The sequence below is a fragment of the Condylura cristata genome, unplaced genomic scaffold (genome assembly GCF_000260355.1).
Source record: "Condylura cristata isolate star-nosed mole 26May11 unplaced genomic scaffold, ConCri1.0 scaffold00022, whole genome shotgun sequence".
NCBI lineage: Eukaryota > Metazoa > Chordata > Mammalia > Eulipotyphla > Talpidae > Condylura > Condylura cristata.
This window is the reverse complement of record NW_004567123.1, coordinates 19,278,236-19,306,076: the sequence shown is the minus strand read 5'-3', so window position 1 is coordinate 19,306,076 and position 27,841 is coordinate 19,278,236. Positions and strand designations below refer to the sequence as shown.

At 47.6% G+C, this 27,841-nt stretch overlaps 2 protein-coding genes across 2 annotated transcripts in view; both read left to right on the top strand.

The window, feature by feature from the left end:
• The window catches only part of ZNF341 (zinc finger protein 341), a 35,635-nt gene extending 16,149 nt beyond the window's left edge, over positions 1–19,486 (top strand). Inside the window, exons 9-15 of the mRNA XM_012728098.1 lie at positions 303–493; positions 3,048–3,256; positions 10,898–10,994; positions 12,649–12,781; positions 15,737–15,848; positions 16,086–16,156; positions 17,146–19,486. Coding sequence (XP_012583552.1) covers positions 303–493; positions 3,048–3,256; positions 10,898–10,994; positions 12,649–12,781; positions 15,737–15,848; positions 16,086–16,156; positions 17,146–17,675 — 1,343 coding nt within the window. The 3' untranslated portion in view covers positions 17,676–19,486. The remainder of the gene's footprint in view (positions 1–302; positions 494–3,047; positions 3,257–10,897; positions 10,995–12,648; positions 12,782–15,736; positions 15,849–16,085; positions 16,157–17,145) is intronic.
• Positions 19,487–25,973: 6,487 nt separating this feature from the next.
• Positions 25,974–27,841, top strand: part of CHMP4B (charged multivesicular body protein 4B) — a 38,635-nt gene continuing 36,767 nt past the window's right edge. The window contains exon 1 of the mRNA XM_004687275.2: positions 25,974–26,318. Coding sequence (XP_004687332.1) covers positions 26,129–26,318 — 190 coding nt within the window. The 5' untranslated portion in view covers positions 25,974–26,128. The remainder of the gene's footprint in view (positions 26,319–27,841) is intronic.

Below are 27,841 nucleotides of genomic sequence, written 5' to 3'. Positions count from 1 at the left end.
TTAACCATCATAGAATGTCCAAGGGGAAGGTCAGGGAGGGGAGGAGACCAGATAATAACTATTTATCAGTGGGATGTAAGTATTCGGTATTTTGGCACCTGGAATGGCTGTGTCCATTCACACCAGCCGAATGTGGGCACAGTGCCTCGCCTAGGCCTCCAGCGTGAAGCACGTGGTCAGGGCGGGGGCTGGGAACACGCAGGAGGTGCTCTGGGGACTCCCCGGGGGTGTGGCTTTCTGTCCTGACACTTCCATTCCTTTGGCAGTGACCTTCCTCCCTGGCTCCTGCCCTTTCCCCACAGGGTTGGCTCAGGCCCTGGCCAGTGCCCCACAGCCCCAGGCCTTGCCCACGGCAGGTGAGGAGGAGGGGGACAAGCTGGAGACCAAGCAGGTCGTCCTCATCGACAGCTCCTACTTGTGCCAGTTCTGCCCCAGCAAGTTCAGCACCTACTTCCAGCTGAAGTCCCACATGACCCAGCATAAGAATGAGCAGGTAGGTGGGCGGTGGTCTGCAGGGGCCACAACCACTCGTGAACCGTGGCTGGTGCTGGGGTCTTGAACGTGGCCTAGAGCGGACAGGAGTGGACCTCAGTTGCTTTGAGTGACATTGGGATGCAATGTGCGGAGAGTTGTGTGTCACTTGGTCACCTGTGCAGATCTGCTTAGCCACCGCTGCCGCTACAGTGCAGTTTCCACCACTGCAAAGGTCACCCTCGTGCTGCCCTTCACAGTTACACCCCTGCTCCCCAGCATCCCCGACCCTTTTGAGAACGTTGTCGAGAACGTTGTATAAATGGAGTCAGACACTATGTGGCCTTTTGAGATTCACTTTTTTGCTCAGTTTAAATTCTCTTGAGATCTGTGCTTTCTGGTTGTTGTTGTTGTTTTTACATAATTTTGAGCATTTTCTCATATTTCTGTTATTTAAAGAAAAACAATTTTAATGGCCAGATTTCTTTTTAAAATTTCCCTAAACATTTAGGTTATTTCCTGAGTTTTGCTTTTTTTTTTTTTGAGTTTTGCTATTTTAAGTAAAACCCAGAACCATGGTGAGCTTCATTATAATCAAATCCTTGTCAACATTTCTGTCTTTTTCCTTATGATAAATTACTGTGGGGGTAGTTAACAAGTTAGGATATCCTTGGGGGAAATAAAACTTTAAGTCAAATTGACTTTAAAAATTTAGGAAGTTGGTGGCACAGGGGTGATTTGGTGATGGGAAACCCGTGGGGATTACAATTGAGATGAAAAAAAAAAATGTGAAAAATGATGTAAAAATAAACTTTAAAAAAAAAAAATTTAGGAAGTTTGTCACCTTTTATAATGAAAAAACCCAAGATAGGGCTGCTCCAGGCCTAAGACATCAAGGGCGCCATGTCTCCCCAGCCCTCAGCTCCACAACCTCAGCCTGTGTCTTTGTCCCTTACTGGTGGCCCATCTGTGGTTCTGGGATGGTGTCGGTCTTCTCAGCAGCAGTCCAAATACAGAAGGGTCAGAACTGGTACACAGTCTCTTTTTTTTTTTTTAAAGATTTATTTATTTGTGCATACAGAACTGGGAGACAGGCCAGAGGTGCAGGGGCGGTGAGAGGATTCACCAGGGTCAGAGTGGGGAGCAGAACAGGCAGATCGAGGAAGTACACTGCTGAGGGGAGCAGCGGGCGGGTCAGGAGAGGTCTGCCATGCCATGTGGATCACCTCTGGGGCTGGTGGGGATCGAACTCATGCAGAAGTGGCTTTAGCTTCTTAGTACTGTGCTTTAATCTGCTGCGCCACCAGGGAGGGCCCATGGTCTCTATCTTTAAGGAATGTGTCACTGTGTTTCAAACCATAGAAAACTGGCTTAGTAGCGAGGGTTTTCTTTCCCCTACATCACAAAAAGCCCATAAGTAGGTGACATTGGGCTTGCCTAGCAGGTCCACTATGTCATGGCCTCAAGCCATCTGGGTTTCTACTCTGCCATCCTTAGCTTGTGGCTTTTATCTTCCAGGGTGCAGGATGGCTGCTGTATCTCCAGCCATCACATCTGTATTTCAGTCAGGAGAAATGCAAAAAGCAGAGGGGGGAAAATGCTAGCCTTTTTGTTCTGCGAGTGATGACTTTTCCAAAAACTACTACCTACATGTCATTGTTAAGAAAGGAGTCATGTGGCTGAGACTGGCTGCCCGGGAGCCAGGGGGAGCAAGTGTTTTAACTAAGCACGTACCCTCCCTGAGCAAATCAACGTTCATGGGTTAGGAAGGAGAGGATGGAATCATACAGGTGTCAGAGGTATAGCCTACTTGTCAAAGGTATAATTTTCAAAATATTAAAAACAACTGTCATACAAATAACAGTGAATATGTGTGAGAATTTTTACTTAACTCATTGAAGGAGCTGGAAGGATCATAAAATCAGATTCGAAAGAGAATATGAGATGTTAATTTCTGCACCTATCTCTAACTATGTTGGTGAATGTAGGAATACTGAAATAAGATGGCTAAGCTAGATCCAGATCTGGTCAGTGTCCTGCGGGGAACAAATCCCATGACTTGAAGTTTTCTGTTCTACCTGAGGGAAATTACTTACAGTCAATCATTTTTTCTATAAGTCAAATATGAATTTGAGAGAATGGCTTCTACCAGTAGCAAATTGTCAAAACCGACCGCCCTCCCCAGAGGGAGGTCCCTGGGCGGGCTTGTTGGCAGTTTTCAGAGTGACATTCCCCAACCAGCAGCTGCAGCATCACCCGGGCCCCTGTCAGGAACGCACAGATGCAGGCCACCCAGGCTGCTCAGTCGGCTACTCTGGGTGGTGCCCAGCACCCTGTGACTTGATGCCTGCTCAGGCTGGCGAGCCACGCTCTGGTGTGACAGCAGAAGGATGTGATGTCATCTTGCTACCGTCTTCCCAGTCGTGGATCATCTTCCTAACTATGCCCAGGCCCCACAGAGCCTGAGGGAAGTGGGGTGGAGTCATCATCGCCCCGAGGGGCAAGGACCTACTCATCAAAAGCCAGGGCTCCCGCAGCAAGTCGCTGTCCTCACCTGTCCTGCATCTTTCCTCAAGGTGTACAAGTGTGTGGTCAAAAGCTGTGCCCAGACGTTCCCGAAGCTTGACACCTTCCTGGAGCACATCAAGAGCCACCAGGAGGAGCTGAGCTACCGCTGCCACCTCTGTGGCAAGGACTTCCCCTCGCTGTACGACCTTGGTGTGCACCAGTACTCCCACAGCTTCCTGCCACAGCACAGCCCCAAGAAGGACAGCGCCGGCTACAAGTATGTGCGCCCACACCCCGCACCCTCCTCCCTGCCAGGAGCCCACCAGTCTGCAGCTGTGGTGCTCTGACAGCTCAGAATCAGTGAGACCCTGGAGTAGTCAGATCAGGCTGCTGTGACAGAAGACCACAGTGGCCACTCTCCTGCCCACCTGTGACTATGCAGGTGCCTCTTTTGTTCTCGTTTTCCTAATAAGCCGGTCCTTTTAGAAGGCTAGAAAAAGCACCCTGAAAATATGATCTCTTCTTGTAGGGGCATTAATCTCATTGTGAGAACTCCATCCTCATGAGTTCATCTAAACCTAATCACCTCCCAAAGGCCTCGTCTTCAGATCCCACCACACTGTGGACCAGGACTTCAGTAAATGAATCCTGGAAGGACAGTTCAGCCAAAGCAGTAGGCTTCTTCCCATTTTGAAGAGGGGCACACTGAGACTCGGAGAGGGCCTTACCAGAGTTCATCAGTACAGAGTTGAGATTCAAACTAGTCTGGGACCTTTGAGGCTCAGCTCTGGTCTTGGAGTTTGCAGGCTAAGAGTTGGTCTCCATATTGATGGCTCTAAGCCTGCAGTTGATTGCTTCTCCCAGATTCTCTTGCCAGGGTTAGAGGGCCAGTGGCCTTTTGCAGCCATTGGGGCTGCTGGCCTGAAAGGCAGGTCCGAGGAGGCAGGCCACCATCTGGACGGCCCGAGAATGGAAGGGTGTCTTGGGGAATGGAACCACCTGCCTGTGTGCAAATCCCAGCTCGACTACAAACCACAAACCGGACGGATGACTTTGGCAAGGTATTCAGCCACTCTGAGCCTCAGTCTCCTCATCTGTGAATGGGGGATAATTATGGTGCCTACTCTGTTGGAGTATTTGTAAGGGTCAAGTAAGATGACTGTGGGGCACTTAGATGTGATGCCTGCAACTAAGTAGTAGTGTTATTGCTGTAATTACTATTTGTGCAATTTAGATGTAAATTTGGCTGCATGCAACAGAGACCCAGAATAATAATGCCTTAAAAAAGTAAGAGTGTATTTCTTCCTCATGGTAGTGTTTGCGTGGCTGTAGTGGCTTCATTCTCAGGATTTTAGGCCCCATTATTCTGGCTGCTTTGCCCCTTAGGGCCACATTGCCTTCCTTGAACCACCTTTGGTGTCCCCCACCCCGACTCCCACCCCCCAAGTGAATTTCATGCATGCATGCATCTTTCCTTTTGAAAGATTTACTGATTTTTTATAATTACAAAATTCATCCATATTTAATGGGAGAAAACACAAAATTTTTCAAAAACTTACCCCAAAACAGAAAACAAAAACCTTGCCATCTAAAAATAACCCTCATTAGTCTCTTGTTCCATGTGTTTTGGTCTTGTATGTGTTTCTGTAATAAGCTTTTGGATGTAAACATCACACACTGTGTATGAGTCTGGTCATTCCAGATACCTGTCTCCTGCACGCGGTCTCTGCCTTCTAGCACTCTACTCCTGCCTGACCTCCTTCTTTCCTCTGCATTTGGTGAAAATTGATGATCACACCATCTTCCTGTTGCATAACTTCCAAAGTTCCCTGAAACTTAGTAGGATTGCGCAAAACACTATTATCACACTGAAACTGTAATTTGGACGCCTTTGCGTTTCATTGCAAGTAGACCAGCCTAATCCGTTTGAACAGTTACTCAGAATTCTGTTGTATGTGGCTGCTATTGAACCTGCCTTTACTTTGGGAGAGTTGGGTTATTGCCAGTTTGTCATTATCACAAACAATGCCACAGAAATGCCTTTGGACCTATATGTTTGCTCATTTGTAAATAGGTTCCTCAAAATAATTTTGCTGTTGAAGATCAAATGGTGTTTTAAAAAACATTAGTTACCTACTTCAGAAAGTAGCTGTTATGTGCAACAATGCAATATTTAATAGCAAAAGGCCTTCCCTGCACACCCTGACCCACTGGATTTCAGGACGTCCTCTCGTTAAACGTTGATGTCAGTTTAGACTTCTAGAAAAGTACTATCAGTACAAAGGATGCCCTTCACCCAGATTTCCTACATGTTGACTTTGACCATGTTTGCTTTATCGTGTTCTGAGCTGTATGAGAATATTTTGCCAACATGATGCTCCTTTGCCTTTCTCTTTGGTGTGTGTTTTCTAGAACCAAAGATACCTACATAAGCACCACATAGGTATGAAAATCAGAAAGTTAAATCGATCTACAAGCTTTATTCAAGAGTTTCTAATTGTTTCCAGAACGTCTTTTACAGACAAAAGAGAAAAGTCTTTTCTGGCCCCAGACCTAGTCCAGGGTCACACAGTACATTCAGCTCTCGAGTCCCTTTCATCTCCTTCAGGCTGAACATGTGCCTCATTCTGTCTTTATCTTTCTAGAACTTGATTTTTTTTAAAGATTTATTTATTTATGCACACAAGAACTGGGGTACCTACCAAAGGTGTGAGGGGTGAGAGGATTCACCAGAGACAGAGGGGGGAGCAGAACAGGCAAGTTGACTGATAAACACTGAGGGGAGCAGCAGGTGGGTCAGGAGAGGTCTGCTGTGCCGTGTGGGTCAGCTCCCTGGCAGGGGATCAAACTCGTGCTGCAGTGGCTGCAGAGAGCTTCATAGTGCTGTGCTTTAACCTGTTGCACTACCAGAGAGGACCCTTGAACTTGATATTTTGGAAGCTTGCAGGACAGTTAGTTTGTAAAATGGCCTTAATTTGTTTGACTGGATCTCAGGACTGGATTCAGGATTGGCATTCTCAAGCAGGAACGTCACAAAGTGACTGTCCTCAGCACGTCACATTAGGAGGCCTTGAACATAGTTTGTCCATTGCTGGGGTATTATCTTGGGTGACTTAGCATCTGCCAGGGAGTTTTAATTTTTAATGGTAATTGATAAACTATCCCCCATACAAACCTTTGTCTCCTCTCTGCTGAGACCTACGGGGATTCTGTCCTATCTCACCCCACCAGCCTGGAAGGTCTCTGCCTCTTAGTAGCTCAGCTCCCCACCCACCTCCTCTTTCTTGCTAACTCAAAGCACTTATGCAGCCTGTGGTTTCAGCGTATTGTCTGAAAGGGTCCTCTGGGTCTGCCACAGGTGCACCTGCCCCTGAGTCCCGCATGGGTGAGATAGTGTGCAGATGGCAGGTTCCATGTTTCTTTTGCTGTCATGAATTGCCCACCTTGTTTCTCACTGGCATTTGATCATGAAAGGGCCCATTTGCTGGCAGATGCTGGAGATGGCAGGGTGTATTTTTCCTTCAGAATAGCTTGCAGCCTGTGGGTCTCCCTGGTGGTGCAAGGGGTTAAAGCACAGCACTATGAAGCTATCTGCAGCACAAAGTTCAATCCTGGTCAGAGAGGTGACCCACATGTATCACCTGCAGACCTCTCCTATATCACCTGCTGCTCCCCTCAGCAGTGTGTTTCAGTGGATCTGCCTGTTCTGCTCCCCTCTGTCCCGGGTGAATCCTCTCACCCCCTCACCTCTGGCCTGTATCCCAGTTCTTATTTGCATAAATAAATAAATCTTAAAAAAAAGAATACTGTGCAGCCTGAAACTGCTGTTCTGAAGTTAGCTTACCTGCCGTGGTATAAGCGGCTGTGATGTATGTTTATGGTAAGGACCTTGTTTACAGGACTTTGCAGTTTATGAACTCTTTGGCACAGTTGTGTAATTTGGCCCTTTTTTTTTTTTTAAAGATTTATTTATGCATACAGAACTGAGGGGTACAGGCCAGAGGTGCAGGGGCGGCGAGAGGCTTCACCAGAGACAGAGCGGGGAGCAGAACAGGCAGATGGACGAAGTACACTGCTGAGGGGAGCAGCAGGCGGGTCAGGAGAGGTCTGCCACACCATGTGGTCTCCTCCGTGGCAGGCGGGAATCGAACTCATGCTGAAGTGGCTTTAGCTTCTCAGTGCTATGCTTTAACCCATTGCGCCACCAGGGAGGGCCTGGCCCTTTTTTTTTTTAAGTGATGCTTATTGAGGTCATACTGATTTATGAGATTGTATCTTCTAGGTATATAGGTTTACACTTCTACAAGTATATATTACCATACCATGCCCACCACCACAGCACTAATAATCCTCCACATAGTCCACTGAGCTCCCTCCCTCTCTGCTATCATCCCTCCCAAACTCTGTCTTTTGGTAGCCTCAGTTCTGCAGTCAGATTTCAAGGATTTGTTCTTGTATGTAAATTTGCTTTTTTTTTAAAAAAAACATTTATTTATTTATGCATACAAGATCTGGGGTACAGGCCAGAGGTGCAGAGGCAGTGAGAGGCTTCACCAGAGACAGAGTGGGGAGCAGAACAGGCAGATCAACAGAAATACGCTGCTGAGGGGAGCAGTGGGCGAGTCAGGAGAGATCTGCTGTGGCAGTTGGGTCATCTCCCTGGCTAGGGATCGAACTCATGCTGTGGTGGCTGTGGTAACTTCATAATGCTGTGCTTCAACCTGTTGTGCCACCAGGGAGGGTCCAAATTTGCTTTGTTTTTTATGTTCCACCTGTGAGTAAAGTCATCTGGTACTTGTTTTTCTCCTTCTGACTTACTTTTCGATAACCCCTTCCAGTTCCATTCATATTGTTTCAAATGGCCAGATTTCTTTTTTTCATAGTGAAATAGTATTCTGTTGTATATACATATCCCATCTTCTTTATCCACTCATCTGTCTTTGGGAACTTGGGTTATTTCCACCATTTGGCTATTGTAAATGGTACTGTAGAAAACAGAGAAGTGCGTATCTCTCTTTGGGGTGGTGCATTTGTATCCATTTTGTTGATACCTAGGAGAGGGACTGCTGAATCAATGACAGATCTGCTTTTAATTGTTTTGAGATACCCCCATACTATTTTTCATAGGACCTGGACTAGTCTGAATTTCTACCAACCCCTGTTATGTCTGATCTCACAGGTGTAAGGTGAAAGTTCATTGTGGTTTTGATTTGCATCTCCCTGATAATAAGTGATGATAGGCATTGTTTGATGTGCTTGTTGGCCATCTGTATGTCTTTTATGGAGAAGTTTCTGTTTACATCTTCTGCCCATTTTTTGATTGGGTTGGGTTTTTTGTTGTTGTTGAGCTGCATGAGCTCTTTGTAGTTCTTGGATACCAGCCCCTTGTCAGATATATAATATGCAAAATTCTCTCCCATTCAGTAAGACGTCTGTTTTTTTAATAATATAGTAATTTATTTTTACATCATTTTGCGTACTTTGTCTTTTGTCTTAACGATAGTTTCTGTTGCAGTGTGCAGAAGCCTTCTGCCTGATTAGTCCCATTTGTTTATTTTTACTTTTGTTTCCTTTGCTGTTAGAGTCAAGTCCCCAAAGACATCACTGAAGCCAATATATCGAAGTGTTTGGCTTGTGTTTTCTTCTGTGTATTTTATGGTTTCAGGTCTTACATCCTAGACTGTGACCCATTTTTTTAAAGAGTTACTTATTTATGCATAGAAGAGCTGGAGTGTAGGCCAGAGGTGCAGGGTTCGGGGGTGTGAGAGGATTCACCAGAGTTAAGAGTGGGAGTAGAAGAGGTGGGATCTACTGAAATACATTGCTAAGGGGAGCAGTGGTGAGACAGAAGTCTATTGGGCTTTGTGGGCCACCTCCCTCACCAGGATCGAGCTGTATTACAGTGGCTGCTGAAAGCTTCATAGTGCTGTGACTTAACCCCTTGTGCCTCCAGGGAGGCCCACTCTTTGCCCATTTTGAATTAATTTTTGTGTTTGGTGTGAGACAGTGATCTGTTTTCATTTTTTTTTCTTTTTGCATGTGACTGTTCAGTTCACCCAACACCATTTTTTTGATACAGAGACTTTCCTTTTTCTATTATATATACTCTTGGTTCCTTTGTTATAAATTAACTGTCCATGTAAATGTGAATTCACTTACGGTCTCTTGATTCTATTCCATTGATCTGTGTGTACATTTTTATTCTAATAATATATTGTTTATTTTTATTTTTATTCTAATAATACATTTTTATTTCTAATAATACATTACTGTTGCCCTGTGCAATTTGAAGTCTGAGAACATAATGCCTCAGTTCTTTTCTCTCAGAGTTGCTTAGGCAACTGGAATCTTTTGTAATTCCATACAAATATTGGTAGTGTTTTCTCTATTTCTTTATAGAAAGCTATTACAGTTTTGATAGGAATAGCATTAAGTCTATATATTGCTTTGGGTCAGATGACCATACTAACAAGTTCTGTTCTTCTAACCCATTAAGTGTAGAGTATCTTTCCATTTCCTTGTGTCTTCTACTTCTTTTAGCAATATATTACAATTTTCATTGTATAGTTCTCTTACCTTCTTGTTAAGTTTATTCTAGGTACTTTTTTATATGATTTTAGTTACTTTTTTTAAAGATTTCTTTATTTATATTTATTTATTTATGCATACAGAACTGGGGTACAGGCCAGAGGTGCGGGGGGTGAAAGGATTCACCAGAGACAGAGTGGGGAGCAGAACAGGTATATCCGCTGAAATACACTGCTGAGGGGAGCAGCAGGTGAGACAGGAGAGGTCTGCCACACCATGTGGGTCACCTCCTTGGTCAGGCTTTGAACTTGTGTTGTAGTGGCTGTGGCAGCTTCACAGTGCTGTGCTTTAACCTGTTATGCCATCAGGAAGGTCCCTTGATAGGATTTTAAATGGGATTTTTTGTTTTCTCTTCTAGTTCATTGTTTGCATATGGGAATGCAACAGACTTTTGTATATTGATTTTGTAGCCATGTCATTTGACTCTTGTGACCAAATTAGACAATGAACTGGCGACAGGTACATTTAGGATAAATCCCACCCCATTTTATGAATGAAGTAACCAAGGGTCAGAAATGGAAAGAAGCCAGCCCTGGATTCTTGTCTGTCTGATTCATCTCATGTAAGAGAGTCTCACTGGTGCTCAGAACAGATTATAACCAGAAATATATGGTTCTTGCCACCAGAGCCCACCTACTAGCAGAGAAAATAGATAATAATCAAGTAAGCAAATAAATAATTCCAGATAATAAGTGCTAAGAAGAAAATAAAACTGTGTGACGTAACAGGGAGTGACCAGGGTGTTGGACTGCAAGGGGCAATTTGAGACAAAGGTGTTCGGGGGGGCCCCTCTGAAAAGGTGATCTTTGAAATGAGACATCAAGGGTGACCCAGGGAATGCTTGTCCGGGCGGCAGAAGCAGCAAATGCAAAGGCCCTGAGGTAGGAATGAGGTGGAATTCAAAGTACATTAAGGAGGCCAGGGTGTCTGAAGTAGAGGAAATGCGATGGAGAAAGATCAGGTCTGAGAGGTGGGGCAGACCCGGCCAGCAGGGCCGTGTGGGCCAAGGTGGAGACTTTGAAGCAAGGGTGTGTGCAACATGGTCTGCTCTTCCTCTTGAAAGTTTCTGTCCTGCTCCTCTATAGAGAATGGATTACAGGAGGTGGGGGGTGGGGGGCCACTGCACATGTCTAAGTGAGCACGCCGATGGCAGCCGAGACTGGGGCAGGGCAGTAGCGAGTGAGGAGAACGGAGGAGTTTGAGAATGAAGTTTTGCTTCCTAATGTCAATCCGGGAAAAGGGAGTGACTGGTTCCCACACCTGGTTCCCACACCTGCCGGGCAAGCCTCGCCCCCACACTCTGTCACCTCTCCTGCTCCTCCCTGTATAGGTGTGTCAAATGTGTTAACAAATACTCCACTCCTGAAGCTCTGGAGCACCACCTGCAGACTGCCACTCACAACTTCCCCTGCCCGCACTGCCAAAAGGTGGGTACCACTGCCTTTTCCTGGCTGGGGTGACAGTAGGGGGCATGGTGGTGGTAGAGTGATGGTCTTTTCTCTCTTTCTCCCCACCTACCTCTGTCCATGCACCGCGTGCAGGCAAAGCATGTTGTCGTCTCCATCGATGACTCTTCACCTTTGAAGGGTCAGCTCTGCTTGCCCTGACCTACCCTCCAGATGCGGCCCTGGCTGTCCGGGGCTGGTGCTGGGCCAGCCTGCCTTGACATGGTCTCCTGGGCTCAGGCCCAGTGTCTGCTAGGCAGCGCCAGCTTCCAGATATCTTACTACCACTGGGTTCTCCTTTTCAGTGGATCTGAAAGCTGTCACTAGAGCCTGTCCCTTAATATTACCACATATCCAAGCAGTGTTCAAATTTCCAGTTGTCTCAGAAACACCATCACTTTCGTGTGAGGCGAATCTGATAACCACTATACTATGGAAATGCCACACACCATCACTTTTGTGAAGTCTGTTTATTTGAATCAGCTGATTGTAAGGCAATCAGCTGACACAACCAAACTTTCTGTTAATCTACAGGTTTCCCAACCACTGCTCCCCACAACTACCCCCACCTTTTTTTTTTTTTTTCCTTAATTTATTTGTTGGGGAAACTGGGCCATCAGGCCTGTGGAATTTCCAAGTCTGGATTTTGCTGATTGCCTCCCCCTGGTCTGTTTGACTTATTTCTTTGCTCTACTAATTATTTACAACCTTACATGGTAGACATTCCAGGACAGCCCTGGTTTCATTTCAGCTTCATCGTAGATGTTTCTAATTATGTATAAGCCTAATTTGGGGATTTGAAATTTGTGGTCCAAATAAAAGTTGTCATGAATTGAACAAGAACTATGTGCCAGACACCATTCTAAGCATTTTATGTGAATTAATTCTTTTAACCCTCGGAGGCAAGCATATTTTACTTTCCTAATTTTAGAGATGGGGAGACAAAGGCAGAGAACGCTCACCCAGGCAGGAAATGGGGGGCCGAGTAAGTAGCGGAACCCTTGGGTCTGTGCCCTGACCACTTCTCTGTACTGAATGGAAAAATGAATGCCCCTGCTATATTGGGGAGAAAGGAGATTTTACTGGGTTGTCTGGCCTTACATTACTTTTCTTTTTACTTCTTCGGTTATTATTATTATCATTTTGTTATTCAGTTCTTTACTGATTAGACATTTGACTCAGACCCTGAATTGGAAAACCCCTTCTGTTCTCTCAGAGAGCTTATGTAAACAAAGTGATACAATTCAGTAGGTTAAATGATGACTCTAAAAATGTGGGTGGACATCCAAAGCCAGAATTTGCTTTGCCTGATGTGGCATTGGAGAGTGAGGGAGCTCAGGGAAGCAGCTGCGTTGAGTCCTGAAGGATGAGCCGGAATTCTCCAGGCGAGGAGAGAAAGACCCTCTGGTAGGAAAAAACAGCCTGGTCTGAGGCTCAGAGCAGGAATGATTTGACTGGGCTTATTGGTGAGTAGGGGACCTGGGAGCTTCTAAGACTGAGTCTGACATTGTGGGCGATCCCTGCTGGTCAGCAAGGAAGGAGTTTCCATAAAGGCTGGAAAGGAGAGACCTCTGGAGGTCAGAAGACGGTGAGGGCTGGTCAGTCAGACCTGACTCCGAGGTTGTTCTTCTGCTAGGTGTTCCCTTGTGAGCGCTATCTGCGGCGACACCTGCCCACCCACGGCAGTGGAGGCAGGTTCAAGTGCCAGGTGTGCAAGAAGTTCTTCCGGCGAGAGCACTACCTCAAACTGCATGCTCATATCCACTCAGGTGGGTACCCTGCCCCCACCAACTCCTGCCCTGCCCTTTCCCCGACTTACTCTCTCTTTCTCTTTCCACCCTGCGCCCCATAGCCTTCCTGGCCGCCCCCTACCCACCTGTCCCTCATCTGACTCTAAGTTCCCACCAACCAAGAGCAGTGATAAGCCCCTGGAGTTTGCTGGGGGAGAGGGAGAAGGGAGGGCTCTTGGCGCTAGCCACCTGAGAGTCAGCCCCCCGAGATTATTCTAAGCCCCTGGAGGTGGAGATGGCTATTCTCACTGCAAAATTCTCACCCAAATTGAATAAAACCTCTTCTTGATTCCCCAGTTGAGAAACATTGATACTTTATTTCATTTCATCTTTAGATGGTGTGTCACTAGTAAAAAATTCCAGTGTGTTGTTTTTTATTTGAAAAGGAGCTACAAATTGAGAGAATGTGAGAAGATTTTTGATAGTACAAATGCACAGATAATGAAAACTAGTGGACAATACAATTTTTTTTATTCTTTTACTATGACTTATGGTAAAAGAAGAAATAGGGAACGTAGGAAAGATACGTATACACAGAATATATGTTGAAGCAAAAGTTTCACAAAGCATTAATTTCTGTTCTGTTCAATTTTAGTTTTTAAAATAACCACCAACAGATTGTGACTTGAAATTTATAGTTTTAAAAATATTCCTAATTCCAAAAAAATGTACAAAATGATGTAAAAATAAAGAATTATATTTAAAAAAAAAAACAAGAAAAAAAATTCCTCATTCCCCCTCGCCAAGGTAGCTACTGTTAGTGGTCTAGTCTGGGTTGCTCTAGAACAAGCTAGTACAAAACACATGCTAACATTTATACAAATAAATATAGACTATCATTCTATTATGTCTCTTATCCTTCACTAATCAACATGCCAAGATGTTAGTACCTTTTCCCAGCTGCATAATATTCCTCTGTGTTTTTACTTTTATTTAACCTGTTCCCTATGGATGGAGACTCACATTATTTTTAGTGTTGGTTTGTACACACAATGCTGTGTGGATCCCTTGGAAGACTTTGGGGAGTATGTAAGTGTATGTACTTAGCAGTACTAAGATTGGGATGATGAAAAAGTTCTGAAGATGGATAATGCCAAGGGTTGCACAACCAATGTACTTACTTAATGCCACCAACTGTACACTTAAAAATGGTTGAAGTGATATATTTTATATGTATTTTGCCATGTAAAAGAACAAAATATAGGACCCCTCCCCCCTACCCCCCGGTGGCATAAGGGTTAAGTCTCAGCACTATCACACTATCACCTCTGTAGCCTGAGTTCAGTCCTGGCCAGGGAGCTGACCCACTGGTGCAGCAGACCTCTCCTGTCTCAGCCACTGCTCCCCTCAGCAGTGTATTTCAATAGATCATCCTGTTCTGCACCTCCAACCTGTTGTCCCCTGCACCTCTGGCCTGTACCCTAGTTTGTTCTTATATGCATAAACAAATAAAAATAAATATTTTTTAAAACCAGAATATATATACACATTTAATTTTGATAGATACTACCAAATTTACTCTCTTGTTTTTAAAAATAAGTAATATAGTTATCATAAAAGTGGAAGCAGCATAGAAATACATGAAGAAAGAAATCCCCCCTTAACTGCCACTGCCGATTTGAGGTGTACTATCCCCCCACTTTTCCCTCTATATACTCTGTTTATGTAAACACCTATGATTAGGTTTTTTTGTGGAGTTGGGGATTATATTGGGGGGGACTGTATTAGGGCATTCTACAGTTTTCTTTCCCCCCTAACAATATGTCCAGATCTTTCCACATCAGAAAACAGATTGATCTTAATCTTTTTAATGGCTACAGAACATTCCACTGTAAGGACCACAATTTCCTGGTCACTGGTTTAGCATCTTTTCAGAAATATTTTCCAGGAGGAGAACAGAGAGGAAACAGTGGCAAGAAATCAAAGCAGTTCATTAACAGTCCTTTTCCAAAGGGCAGGTTGTGACCCCTTGACCCCTGAGCTTCATCAGGTGAGAGCTGTTCTCTCTCCCTCACCCCAGTCTACCCTGGAAGAGTTTAGCTGCAGGATGATCTGGGCTGACTGAGGTGGGCTCTGGAGTGCCCTGCTCGGCTGGGATTTTGATCTCCCCCGTCCACTAGTTGAGGACCGTGACCTGTACGACCAGTTTCTCATCTGTCATAGGGGCTGTGGTAGCACTTACCTCATGGTTTGCTGCAAGTATTCAGTTGGTTAAAGTATAATCCACCCCCTCCATGGTGGACCCCATTTATGTAAATGCCATGACCACTCATTGTGTCACTTGCCACAAACCTTTGATTCATCCTCAGCCCCACCTTCCCCTCACACCCCACAGCCGGTCACTGTCAGGGTTACCCGCCTGCTGCCCACACATCGCCTGTCCTCCACCACTTCTTGCATCGGCTCCTTCCGCCTCCATGCCCCCCAGTCTCGGTCTGTTCTTCACACGCACAAAGGATGCCTACAGACTCTTCAGTCAGACCCTGTCCCTCCTCTGCTCAGCCCGCTCTGGATTCTCAGCTGGCTCAGAGTAGAATCCAAGTCCTTACCTAGGCTTCCAGCCCTCCCTGTTGGGCCCGGCTGCCTCGCCGACCTCACCTTCTGCCCCATTCTCCAAGCTGGCCTTCCTGTTGTTTCCCAGACACACTGTTGCCCACATCTCGCCTCCTGCCTGGAATCCTCACTTCCAGACTCCACAAGGCTCAATCCCTTGTGCCTTAGGTTTCAGCCCCTGGTGCCCCACCAGAGATGCCTTTCCTGGTCGACCTGTCAAAAGTCACCCCACTTCTCCTTGGACAAAGTCATGAGGAATGAGCCTGTCTTCCTCCCAAGCCACCTCCCTAGAGGAGCTGCTGCCCTCCAGTCAGGGTCCCTGTGCCCCGCATTCAGTCCTTCTCAGGAGACCCTCAGTCCCATCCGTGTCCCCTGCTGCAGGTGAGAAACCCTACAAATGCTCAGTGTGCGAGTCCGCATTCAACCGCAAGGACAAACTGAAGAGACACATGCTGATCCATGAGCCATTCAAGAAATTCAAATGTCCCTTCTCGTGAGTACAGATGGCATGGCAGAGAGGGGACAGATTCTGTCCCAATGGTTGGACAGAAAGATGTCGGGTGGGGGCTGCAGGCACGCTCTCCCTTTAACCTGGGTTCTGTCATGTCTACCTCACTCTCCACCCTGCTTAGGGTGGACAAGGGGGTTTCTTGCCAGTGGAGGGACTGGCAGCTAGAGGACCGGTCCTGAACTTGCCAGCCAACCCCTGACCTGTGGCTTTGGGTTCTAGGACACACACCGGCTGCAGTAAGGAGTTCAACCGGCCAGACAAGCTGAAGGCTCATATCCTTTCCCACTCTGGTAAGTAGCTTGCAGATCTTCTGGGAAGGTCTGGTTCAGCTCAAGCCCCCTGGAGCAGGCCCCCCACAGAACAGACACATTTTATCCCTGCCTGAAGTACGCTTCAGCCAACACACCTCACTCAATGTGAAGTATGAGGGTCCTCGGGATGCAGAGTGAGCCAGATAGAGTCCCACAGGTGGAGAGGGAGGCTGTCTTGAGAGGAGATAACAGTAATTGTGGGGGCCTCCTTGGCAGCACAAGGGGCTAAAGTGCAACACTATGAAGCTATCAGCAGCCACTACAGCATGAGTTCCATCCACGGCCGGGGTGCTGACCTACCTGGCGCGGCAGACCTCTCCTGACCCGTCTGCTGCTCCCCTCAGCAGTGTATTTCAGTAGATCTGCCTGTTCTGCTCCCCACTCTGTCTCTGGTGAATCCTCTCACCACCTCCCCCACCTCTGGTCTGTACCCCAGTTCTTGTATGCATAAATAAATACTTATTTTTTTTAAAAATAAAAAAGAACCACTGGCTTACACAAAGTAGCTCAAAGCTGGGAGAGTGGATCAGGGACAGAGACAGAGGCTCAGGTTTGAGTCTTCGCGCTACTCTGGCTGGGCAGCTCCAGGCTAGTCGGTGCCCCTCCCCCAGCCTCCCCCCCCTGGGCTGGGAGAGCTACGGACTAGCCTGTCCGGGTTGGAGTTGACCTCATGTCGACGTGAGGCACCAGCCATTTGTTCAGTTTGGAGATCCAGGCATGCGTCAGGGGTTGGGATATCCTGGGAGACAGATCAGTAGCAGCCTCAGGCTCAGAACCCACGGTTCATTTCCAAAGAGTGAGTATGGCTGGCACAGAGCGAGCGGAGAAGGTAGAAGATGGGGTTGAAGGGAGGTGGCCTCCTCAGGCAGCGCTTCTGAGGCGAGTGAAACTGGGCTCTACTCCAAGTGCAGAGGGACCAGCGGCACTGGGAGTCTGAGCGCCGCCCATTAACCTCCTCTCGCCCCCAGGCATGAAGCTCCACAAGTGTGCCCTGTGCAGCAAGTCCTTCAGCCGCCGCGCCCACCTCACCGAGCACCAGCGAGCCCACACAGGCAACTACAAGTTCCGCTGTGCTGGCTGTGCCAAGGGCTTTTCCCGCCACAAGCACCTCAAGGATCACCTCTGCCGCCTTGGCCCACAAAAGGACAAGGACTTGCCTGCCCGGAGGCCGCCCCGGAGGAGGGCAGCTCCCCGCAGTGGCAGCACTGGGGGGCGCAAGGTGGTGGCCCCGCTCCCTGACCCCTTGGGACTGGAGGAGCTGAAGGATGCAGGGGCTGGGCCAGTGCCAGAGGCCGCCCCCGGCAAGCCACCCTTCTCAGAGTCAGACGCTGTGCTGTCCATCGTAGTGGGGGGTCCGGTGGGGGGCGAACCTGAGCTGGTAGTGCCTGGGCATGCTGAGGGCCTGGGCTCCAACCTGGCCCTGGCAGAGCTGCAGGCTGGGGCGGAAGGCCCGTGCGCCATGCTCGCTGTGCCCGTCTATATCCAGGCTTCCGAGTGATAGACTCCTGCTGTTTGTGTCTACAACCTGGCCTGACTTCACCTTGGGTCTGGGGCCCTTGGGCACACCCACGACCCTTCCCAGTGGAAGCAAGCCCTCGGCTGTGTCCCCTTTCCTACTGGGAAGTCATGCGATGTTCTGGGACGTGGGCCGGGGCTGCCTATGGCTTCCCGGCACTGGCAGTGGCAAGGGAGATGGTCGAGCCCGAGAGGCCCAGGCTCTAGCAGGTACGGGCCCTCTAAGACAGGAGACAGGTGGTACTGCCCATACTACCGAGCTGCCTCTGAGTAGCCTCTCATCGAGCTATTCTTCAGGACAGCTGACATAGTAGGAACCCTTTCCTGCTGAACTTTTTCACATCTGGTTCCTCACAGTATCCCCAGATGACTCTGTGATACAGGCATTTAGGATGCACTTGAGTGTGAGGGTTACGAATGCAACTAACGCCCAGATCTGGCTTCAAATCCAAGTGCTGCCACTTACTTGCTGCGTGGCCCTGGGTAAGTCACTTCACCTCTCTGTGCCCGATGTTCCTCATCTGTACAGTGGGACTTGTGACAGTACTACCTCATTGGGTTGTCATGGGGTCCAGTCTGATGAAATACACAAAGGGCTTGGCATAGTACTGGGTACTCAGGGTGTCCAATAAATGTTTTTACCAGGCAGGAACTTTGGCAGTTTTTTTCTTAGCCCCTGGGTGACAGCAGCACTCCCCTCACCAAAGTGGAAATTGAGGGGAAGCAGTGGGGGTCCCCTGCCCCCTTGTAACAAAAGCTGTGGTGTCCATACGCCATGGATAGGTATGATGTTCCCAGAGTGGTTATTTTGGAACGTGGCCCCAGGGAAACACCCAAGGGGAGGAGCTTATATTCACTTTAGAAAATCAGGATCATGGTCCTGGCCCCAAGTTTCTGAAATCAGAAGCCCCAGCCAGAGCCAGAAGTCCATCTAGAGCAGGCATCTAGGAGGTCACAGATGCCCCCACTTCAGCATTCCCTCCCCTCTGTCCAGCTAGTCCAGGGCCAAGCAAGCCAGGCAGGAAAGGAGTAAAAGGAACCTGACCCGTGGGTGCTCTTTAAGCTTCTTAACCACCCTGCTGGGCCAGGTTGCCACAGTTACAGGAGAGGAAGCAGAGTTTTGAGAGGAGACGGGGTGGGATGCACAGAGCTATCTGCCTCAGTTAGATGACTGAATGTCCCGATGGCTGGCCTGTCCCTCAGAAGTGTGCTGGGCCTGGAGCCAGCCTGTCTCCCTCATCCTCAGGGGCATATGGTGCCATGGAAGGGGCCCGTGAGAGGCTGTGCGCAGCTGAGCGGAAGGCTGTAAGTGTTGCTGGCCCCGCTCATGGAGACAGGAAGCCTGCTGGAGGAGATGTCTGTGAACAGGGCCTTACTGAGAGCTCTCACGGATGGTTAGATAGAGGGAGGATGCCAGGTATAACAAGGCCTGAGAGAAGACGTTGAGACCTGGGACTGGTGAATGGTCCAGCCTGCCAGAGACTTGCAGAGGTGATGAGATCATAACACTCCCTAAGCTTCTGCCACCCTCATCCTGGTACCTTAGCCCCGGCAGGTGAGAATTGTTATTTTGCTTATTTTACAAGTGAGGAAATGGAAGCATAGAGAAGTAACATTTCCTGCACAAACTCATGCAGCTAGTAAGTCCCTGTGCTGGGATTCAAGCTGGGTGGGCTGCCACTATGGGCTCTCAGCTGTTTTTTCTGTTGAAATGTGGGTTGATGTCAAATCGGAGCCTTGGATGTTGTGTTAGGAATTTGGACTTGGTTTTCTGCATAATGGAGGAGCATGGAAGGCAACTAAACATTTAAAAAAAAAAAATTAAAGAAAATGTTAAAAATCACATGTCCATTCTCCTGCAAGTCTGTGACATCTCTGCCTCTCCTCTGTCAGTGTTCACATGCACGCATGTTTACCAGTGACCATGAGGACTAATGGTTACTAGGTGTTTATGCAAGGCCAGCCTGTCCTAAGCGCTGTGAGGTAAGTGCTATTTGTAATTTTATAGCTGGGACCAGGTAACGGGCTCTGTACAGTAAGATTAAGCACCTTCAGTCACTGCAGTAAGTGCAGAGCCAGGTCACAGGACAAAGGACACCCAGGATCAGGACATCCCAGAATCAGGTCTGATATTTAACAGATGCCGAGTTGGGCCACACAGGAGAAGGAGGAGGCGATATTGGAGCTGAACCCCTTCTCAGAAGGGGAGACTGAGGCCCAGAGAGGCGAAGTCAGGACCGAGCTGCTCCGCTGGACCCCAGGCTGCCTCACAGAGACCCGAGATGGACAGGATACAGTGCATAGATGGGCATTCCTGGCACCCAGGGTCCCGCAGACTGGCATCAGGCAGAGATGGGTTTGAGTCCTCACTCTGCCCCTGTGTGACTGTAGCAAATCACTCTACCTTTCTGAACCTTGGTGGCCTCATGTCAGAAGGGGAGGAGATAGTGTTGTAGTCATCAGATAAAATTCAGGCAATGCAGAGATCACACCTGGCAGCCTGTGGGTAGAGTCCAGTCTGCACATAGACTTAGGTCTTTATGATGTTTGGAAAAATTGAGACAACATTTTAATATAATGCAATTAAAGACCTACTGCAATGGTGGGAAGTAAGATGTATTCCCTTTGCATCAGGAGCAAGGTAAGGAGACCTGTTGTCAAGACTCCAACATTATGCAAGAGCAATAAGGTAAGAAAAGAGGTATAAGGATCAGAAAGGAGGAAATATAGCTAGGATGTGGAAGTAATGGTAAGATCAATATATAAAAACTTACTGTGTTGCTTTACTTCAGTAGGAATGGGAAAATGTAGTTAAAACGTGGGAAATGTCACAAAACTTCTGCCTTCTGTGAGGTACCTGTCAACAGTGGGGAGCAGGTGTATAGAGCTGGGCTAGTCAGCCCCTTTGCATGAGAACATGCCGACCCACGTGTCTCAAAAAGGAGAAAACCAGATTACCAGAGAGAGCCAGAGCCACGTGATTTTTCAGACTCGTCCCCTTTACTGAAAGGTTCAGCGCAGTAAGGAGTGCGCAAAGAGAGTGAGCCGGTAAAACTGAAAGTAGGTTTATTTCTGGGCTCCCGGGTGAGGTTTGCTGACCCCAGAGAGAGAGGAGGTCAGAGAAGTCACGCTGAGGAAAGGGTCAAAGGGGTTTTTATAGGCCTAGGTAGGGGGAAGAAACGACCAGGTGGAACATTTTGCCAAGGAACTGGAACTTATTTTTCTGCCGGGGCTTGCACTAACTGGTGGTGACAAGTCATGAGGTTATCACTCCTGAATATCTGCTTCTGCTTGGGGCCGCTGCTCCTTCCCTATGTGGAGGTTTGGCCGGTGCCTGACCCTTACACATACTATCTGGACTCTGGATATACGACTTGAGGAACCCTACACAGCCAACTTCTTTCCTCCCTCCTGTCTACTGGCTTCCTCCAAGCTGGCTAGTCTCCATTTCTATCACTAAACGTGTGGAGTGGGGTTGGCACGATCTTTCTGACTGCTAAGCCCCAGCCCTGTGCTTTGTGTTTTATTCAGCATCACTGAGTCCAAGACACCCATGGAGACAAGCCTTTTCACACTTAATGGATGAGAAAACCGAGACAACCAGGTGGAATGACCTGGAATGTAAGAGCTGGGCTTCAAATCCAGGACTGCCAGACTCCAAAGTTCCTGCCTTGTCTTAGGATCTATAAACCTCTCATCAGCACCAGATTCAAATTTTATTTTGATCCATTTCTTCAAGGCTCTAAACACTGGTCATCTCAGTCACCACTGCCCTGACCAGGCCGCCGAGCCTCTCTGCTTCAGCCTCCCTCTGGTCTTGTCTTCTCTCTTCTTCAGCCATGGTCTGTTCACTTGAGAGAAGCCCCAGGGATCCTCTAGACCCTGAATCAGATTGCGCTGCTTTCTTATTTAATACCCTCCAGGGGCTTCCAGTCTCTCCCAAAATGAAATCTAAAGTTTCCCTGTAGACTTTAAGGTTCTACATGATGCGGCCTCATTCCCCACTGCTCCTTTCTGGCCCTCCTCACCAGCCATACCTCCTCTCTTGCTCATCCATCTTAACTGGTTCCTGTGTTAGGGACTTTGTACTTGCTCATCCCTCTGTCTAGAGTGCTTTTCCCGCCAGATTTTCATCTGGCTGGCTCCTCCCCTCTACTTACCTTTGTCCAAAAAGTCATTTCCTTAGGCCTTTCCTGGGCCATCTTCAAAGTAACCTCCCCAACCCTCTTGTTCTCTAATCCCTACCCTGCTTCATTTTTAGCTATCAACCTTGACGTTATATTGGACATTTCTTTACTGTTTATTTCCCTCATCAAACAAAAGTTTGACACAGATGAGGACTTGTGTTTGTTTTGTTCACAGGAATCCATCAATATTTGTTAAGTGAATGTACAGCAGCACTTTGAGAAAATAAGACCCACTCTACCCACCCCCTCTTCCCATTCCATAGAGGCCAAGGATGAGGTTCCCCCCATCTAAATACAGAGATGATTGATTTAAAGTCCTGGAAGTTAATAATTGATATAAACATTGCTTTCATCTGTCTTCAGGAACAGAATATCTAGGGCAAATGGCAGAGCTGGTAGCTTAGAAGTCTCAGCTGACAGAACAGATACCCTGAAGAACCAGTTGGACCAGTTCTGTCTCCCCTGGAGAGGAAGGAGTGGGGGTGGCTGCTGCAGATGTTCCCAACCCCTCAAGCGGCCAACAAGTGGAATATGGATTCTCTGTACCTCAAGGCTCATGGTGGTGGTTGGGAGCTAGTAGATTCCACCTTGGGGGGGGGGGTCTGACTCCCTACTCACCAAGGGTAGTTGGTGTATGGTCAGGCACAGAATCCCCAACTTCATGACCCTGGGCCCTTTATAGCATCACAGAATAAATGGAGGCCCACAGAAGGAAACAGTCTCATACAAGATCTCATCATGGCAAGGCTAAGTCCAGACCCAGCTCTCCTGCTTCCCAGGTCACTGTTGCCTCAGACCACTTATACATTCACTTGACAAATATTTACTGAGGATCATTACATGCCACTCATGCAGTGGTGATCCCTGGTAAACAAAACCAATAATGATCTGTGGAACTCCAGTGTGGAGGAAGCAAAAGATACAGAGCAAGGTAAATAAGCAAATTAATGTAATATGCCAAAAGTGACAAGTACTGTAGAAAAAAATCGTAGAGGGCCCTCTCTGGTGACACAACGACTTGAAGCTCAGCACTGTGAGGCTATCGCAGCCACTACAGCACAAGTTCAATCTCCAGTCAGGGACCCACATGGTGTGGCAGACCTCTCCTGCCTTGCCCGCTGCTCCCCTCAGCACTGTATTTCGGTGGATCTGCCTGTTTTGCTCCCCACTCTGTCTCTGGTGAATCCTCTCACACACTCTGCACCTATAACCTGTATCCCAATTCTGTATGTACAAGTAAATACATCTTGAAAAAAAAATCATAGAATGTAAGGATTGGAGAGCAGGAGGTAGGGGACAGTTCATAGCATATGGTAGCACAGTGCCTGTTACCTGTTCGGATGAACACATTTGGAGTTACTAGTTCAAATGCCAATCATTAGTTCAAATGCAAAATCCCCTCCAGTGCACTGTCTCTTCTCAGCTCCTCACTTGCCCTTCTCAGGGTCTTCTGGGTCGCCCCTACCCCATTGCTAACTTTGCCGTATTCCTCCAGGAAGGCACACCTGCTCCCAGATCCAGCACACTTCACTTCTTTGTTGTGTGTGTGTGTGTGTGTGTGTGTGTGTGTTCATTCATTCATTTGGATATCGGTACTATAGCATAGTGGCACTCAGGTTATCTTCACATGAAGAATCCCAGCTCTGCCTCTATGTGCTATGTGACCTTGGGCAAGCTGTTCAATTACTCTGTTTCTCCAGAACCTCATGTGTAACTACTTGAACTAACGCATGTAAAATGCTCATCTCTGTGCACTGTCCCTGCTAGGGCCTGCTGAGCACATCACAAGCTTCATGATAACTCCTGTTGCCAACTCCCACACTGTTCCTTCCCTAACTGGGGGCTTCACCCTCCAGTAAGCCTTTCTCACCAGGGATGGGCCCTCAGGTTCCCTTCTAATAGAAGCTGCCCAAAACTTATTTGTAAATCAAACTGGTCTCATTTCTCAAAAAAAAAAAAGTTAATTGAAAGTCCAGTGGTAGACATTTTTAAAGTATATATTTTGCATATTAACCGTTTGTTAGCTATGGAATTTGCCAATATTTTCTCCCATTTTTTGAGTGATTTTTTTTCACTTTTTTTGGGTGTACTTTGATGCACAGAAATTTTTAAAAAATATATTATGACAAGGTTTCATTTTTTAAATTGCTGAATAGTAGTCTGTCATGTATATGTATCATATCTTCTTAACCTGCTTATCTGTTTATTAGCCAATTAGGTTCATTCCATAGTTTGGCTATTATTGTGTTGCAACAAACACAGAAGCACATATATTCCTTCAAATTAGTGTTTTGCATTCTTTGGATAAATACCAAGGAATGGGTTGCTGAATCCTATATGGATGTATATATATACTTATTTATTTCTAAAGACTTATTTATTTATTCATACAGAACTGGATGGAGTACAGGCCAGAAGTGCAGGGGCAGTGAGAGGATTCACCAGAGACAGAGCAGGGAGCAGAACAGGCAGATCGAAGAAGTACACTGCTGAGGAGAGCAGCGGGCAAGGTAGGAGAGGTCTGCTGCCCCATGTGAGTTACCTCTGGGTTGGGGAATCAAATGCAGACTGAAGTGGCTGCTGCTAGCTTCACAGTGCTGCACTTTAACCCGTTGAAGTGAGGGAGAGCCCTCATCTATTTTTTAAAAATGATTTATGCATATAAGAGCTTGGGTATAGGTCAGAGATGCGGGAATTGAGAGGATTCACCCGAGACAGAGTGGAGAGCAGAACAGGCAGATGGACTGAAATACACTGCTGAGGGGAGCAGTGAGTAAGACAGGAGAGGTCTCCTGTGCCATGTGGGTCAGCTCCTTGGCTGGAAATTGAACTTGTGCTGCAGTGGCTGGGGATAGCATCATAATGCTGTGCTTTAACCTGTTGTGCCACCAGGGAGGGCCCTTCATCTTTTATTTTGATGAAAATATTGCAATGTCTCAATTGCAAAACAAATACAAGTGTTGTTTATGAAGCATAATTTGTGCTGTTGTGAATTCTTGAGATTTCTAGCTTGTCTCTCACATTTGAAAATTTTCTATCAACCTGCAAAGTTGGGTGAAACGAACTATTCCATCCTCTGAAATAGGACATCCTATATGTGCAGACTGGGGTTGGAGCAGTTTATAATAACAACTTGGAAAGCATGTTTTTATTCACATGTAGATCATTGTCTAAGGAGGAGACAAGACTCATATATGTGGAATGAAGGAGGAAAAGCTCTTATTTATTTGAAACTCTGTTCCCCAGCAACTTCACATTATCTGAAAGGCCCAGATAATAAAAATGGTCTCTGAGAAGTCATATTTTTCTTCACTGGAGCACACTTTAAATTCTCTCTGGTTTACTCTGTTTTCATGCAAGATTAACAGCAGATTAGAATGGTGGGTTTGGGGGAAAGAAGCTACTAGATGCAGCTTCTCTCTTTACGGGTGGAAAAGTGATTCTTGCCAGCAAAGGGCAAGAGAAAACAATGAAAATGTGCCTCCATATAACCAGTAGGCCCTATATAATACAGAGGCAAAAACATCTATGATACTTCTACTTTTCATAAAGTTGTGGACTGGTTTAATTATCACTTAATTATCACTGATGACCCAGAATACCTAGGAATAAAATGCACATTTCTGAGCACCTTCAGTGCTAGGGCTACACTAGGTGAGCACTTTTTACAGGGTCAGTCAGTTGCTTAATTTCTCTGAGCTTTGGTTTACTAACCTACAAAATAGGAACAGTGTATCTTAGACATAGAAGAATTAAATGTTATAATACATAGAATGTGCTCTGCACAATGCCTGGATTCAGAATGTGCATAATGCTAATGACTAATGACTGGCCTAAAATACTGTGACTTATTTCTTTCTGTCCTATCCCCATAATAGAGTGGATTCCAAGGAAACCACATTTCCCAGCATGCCACCTCACCCTTTGACCCTCTTAGCTCTAAAAGATGCGCCGTGGAGCGTCTCAAACCGGAAGACTATAGCCTCCCGGCATTCAGCGCGCCTCTCTTCATTAGATTTGAGGCTCCGTGCGCGCGGTGCCCGCCGGGAGCTGTAGTTAGTGGCGCGTTGCCCTGACGCCGGCCGGACAGGGCGTGGGGGGCCTGTGGGAGGTGGCGCGGCTGGGCCCAGCTGCGGGGTGGAGGCGGCGGAGAGGCCTGCGGCGGCTGGGAGCGGCGGTGCCGGGAGCGGGCGCCGGAGCCGAGCCGAGCCGGAGAGGGCGGCGCAGGCCGGCGCGGCGAGCAGCAACCATGTCGGTGTTTGGGAAGCTCTTTGGGGCTGGAGGGGGTAAGGCGGGCAAGGGCGGCCCGACCCCCCAGGAGGCCATCCAGCGGCTGCGGGACACGGAGGAGATGCTAAGTAAGAAGCAGGAATTCCTGGAGAAGAAAATCGAGCAGGAGCTGACGGCCGCCAAGAAGCACGGCACCAAAAACAAGCGCGGTGAGACGGCCCAGCCCCCCAGAATCCCCTCAGACTCTCCGGGCCTGGGCTCCACCTTCGTGAGACTCGCCTTGGAGTCGGGAACTCTTCCCCGGTCAGACTCTGTTCCGTGCCTTTCCCGGCCCGGGACACCTGCCCGTGTGAGTGCCTCCGTGTCGCCCCGATCCTTGGACTCCCCCACGTCAGAGTCTCGTTCTAGCTCTCCGCTCCGCTCTCCCAACTCTGCCGGGCCCTTCGAGAGGGGCGCGTGCCGCCGTCCCCTCGTTCCCTTCTCTTCCGCATTTTCGTCCTTCCCCTGGGCCTGCCCTTCCCGATCTTCCCTCGTATACAGCCGCCGCCTTCTTCTGGCTAGTTTCTGCCCTTCCGCCTAAAGTGTTGTCCCGCCGGATCCCAGACATGGCCTCTCGCCACTCCGCTGCGGATCCATGAGTCGCCCCCGGCCTCTCCCGCCCCCCTGACTCACAGTTCCCCTGGTGAAGCCTCCTTGACCGACAGGACGGTACTGGGGAAGGAGAGGGGAGACCCTTGGTTCCGGCTCTGTTCACTTGAGCGAACTCTCTTGAAGTCTCGCCCCCCCACCCGTCAGTTCATGTTTAGCCCCAATGAGGCCTGAAGTGCCTTCCAGCTTTTTGATTGGCTTCTTGTTGCCTCATAGCAGGTCTTATCAGAGTTTCACATAGCGCAAGCCGGCATCCTGTGACTCACCTCTTTCCTACCCCTCTGAATCAGAAATAGGTATTCCATTTCTCCCTTGGCCCTGATTCCGCCCCAGCCCCCACTACTGGGAGTTCAGGGCAGGATTCTGCACTGAGTTTTGAGGCATGCTTACTTTATTTCATGCTACTGTCTGACTTTTGGGCAAGTATTTTGTGTTATTTTTAGTGAATGTGAAACGAGTTTTGTAACTGTGAAGCAATATAGGAATATTTGATTTCTCTTGCTGTTGTGGCACTATGAGAATGAATCATGGCGAGACAACCCCTCCCCCTAGAGATGGGCAAAGGGATTTAAGAGCTGCACAAATAAGTATCTAACAGAAAAGCCAGGTTCGCTTAGCTGTATGATGACCTTGAGCTAGTTAATTTGCCTCTCTGAAAGGAAGATGATAGCTTTACAGCATGTAGGGTATAGGAAGGGCTAAATAGATCTTTTCTTTGTTCTAACTGAAGAACAAAATCGCCCAAACTGAGGTTGTTCCTCTGCTGATAGTTAACAAGTACTCTGGGAAAATGTTTTGAGTGCTGCTGTGTGCACTGTATTCATAGGGTGAACAAAACAGCTTTCCACCCCAATGAAGAGGAAGACAGAAACAGGAAGATAAATGAAGAAAGCAGTGTCTCCATGTGATAAGTGCTTGAGAAAAGGATGATCTGATAGGAGTGATGGGGTGGGAAGGGTGCCACTTCTGCTAGAATGACCAGGACAGGCCTCGTTGGAAAAGTCCAGTTTGCATTGAGCCTTAAGAAGGAACCAGCTCTGTAAAAATCTAAAGAAGGAATCTTCCCAGGCAGCCAGAACAGGAG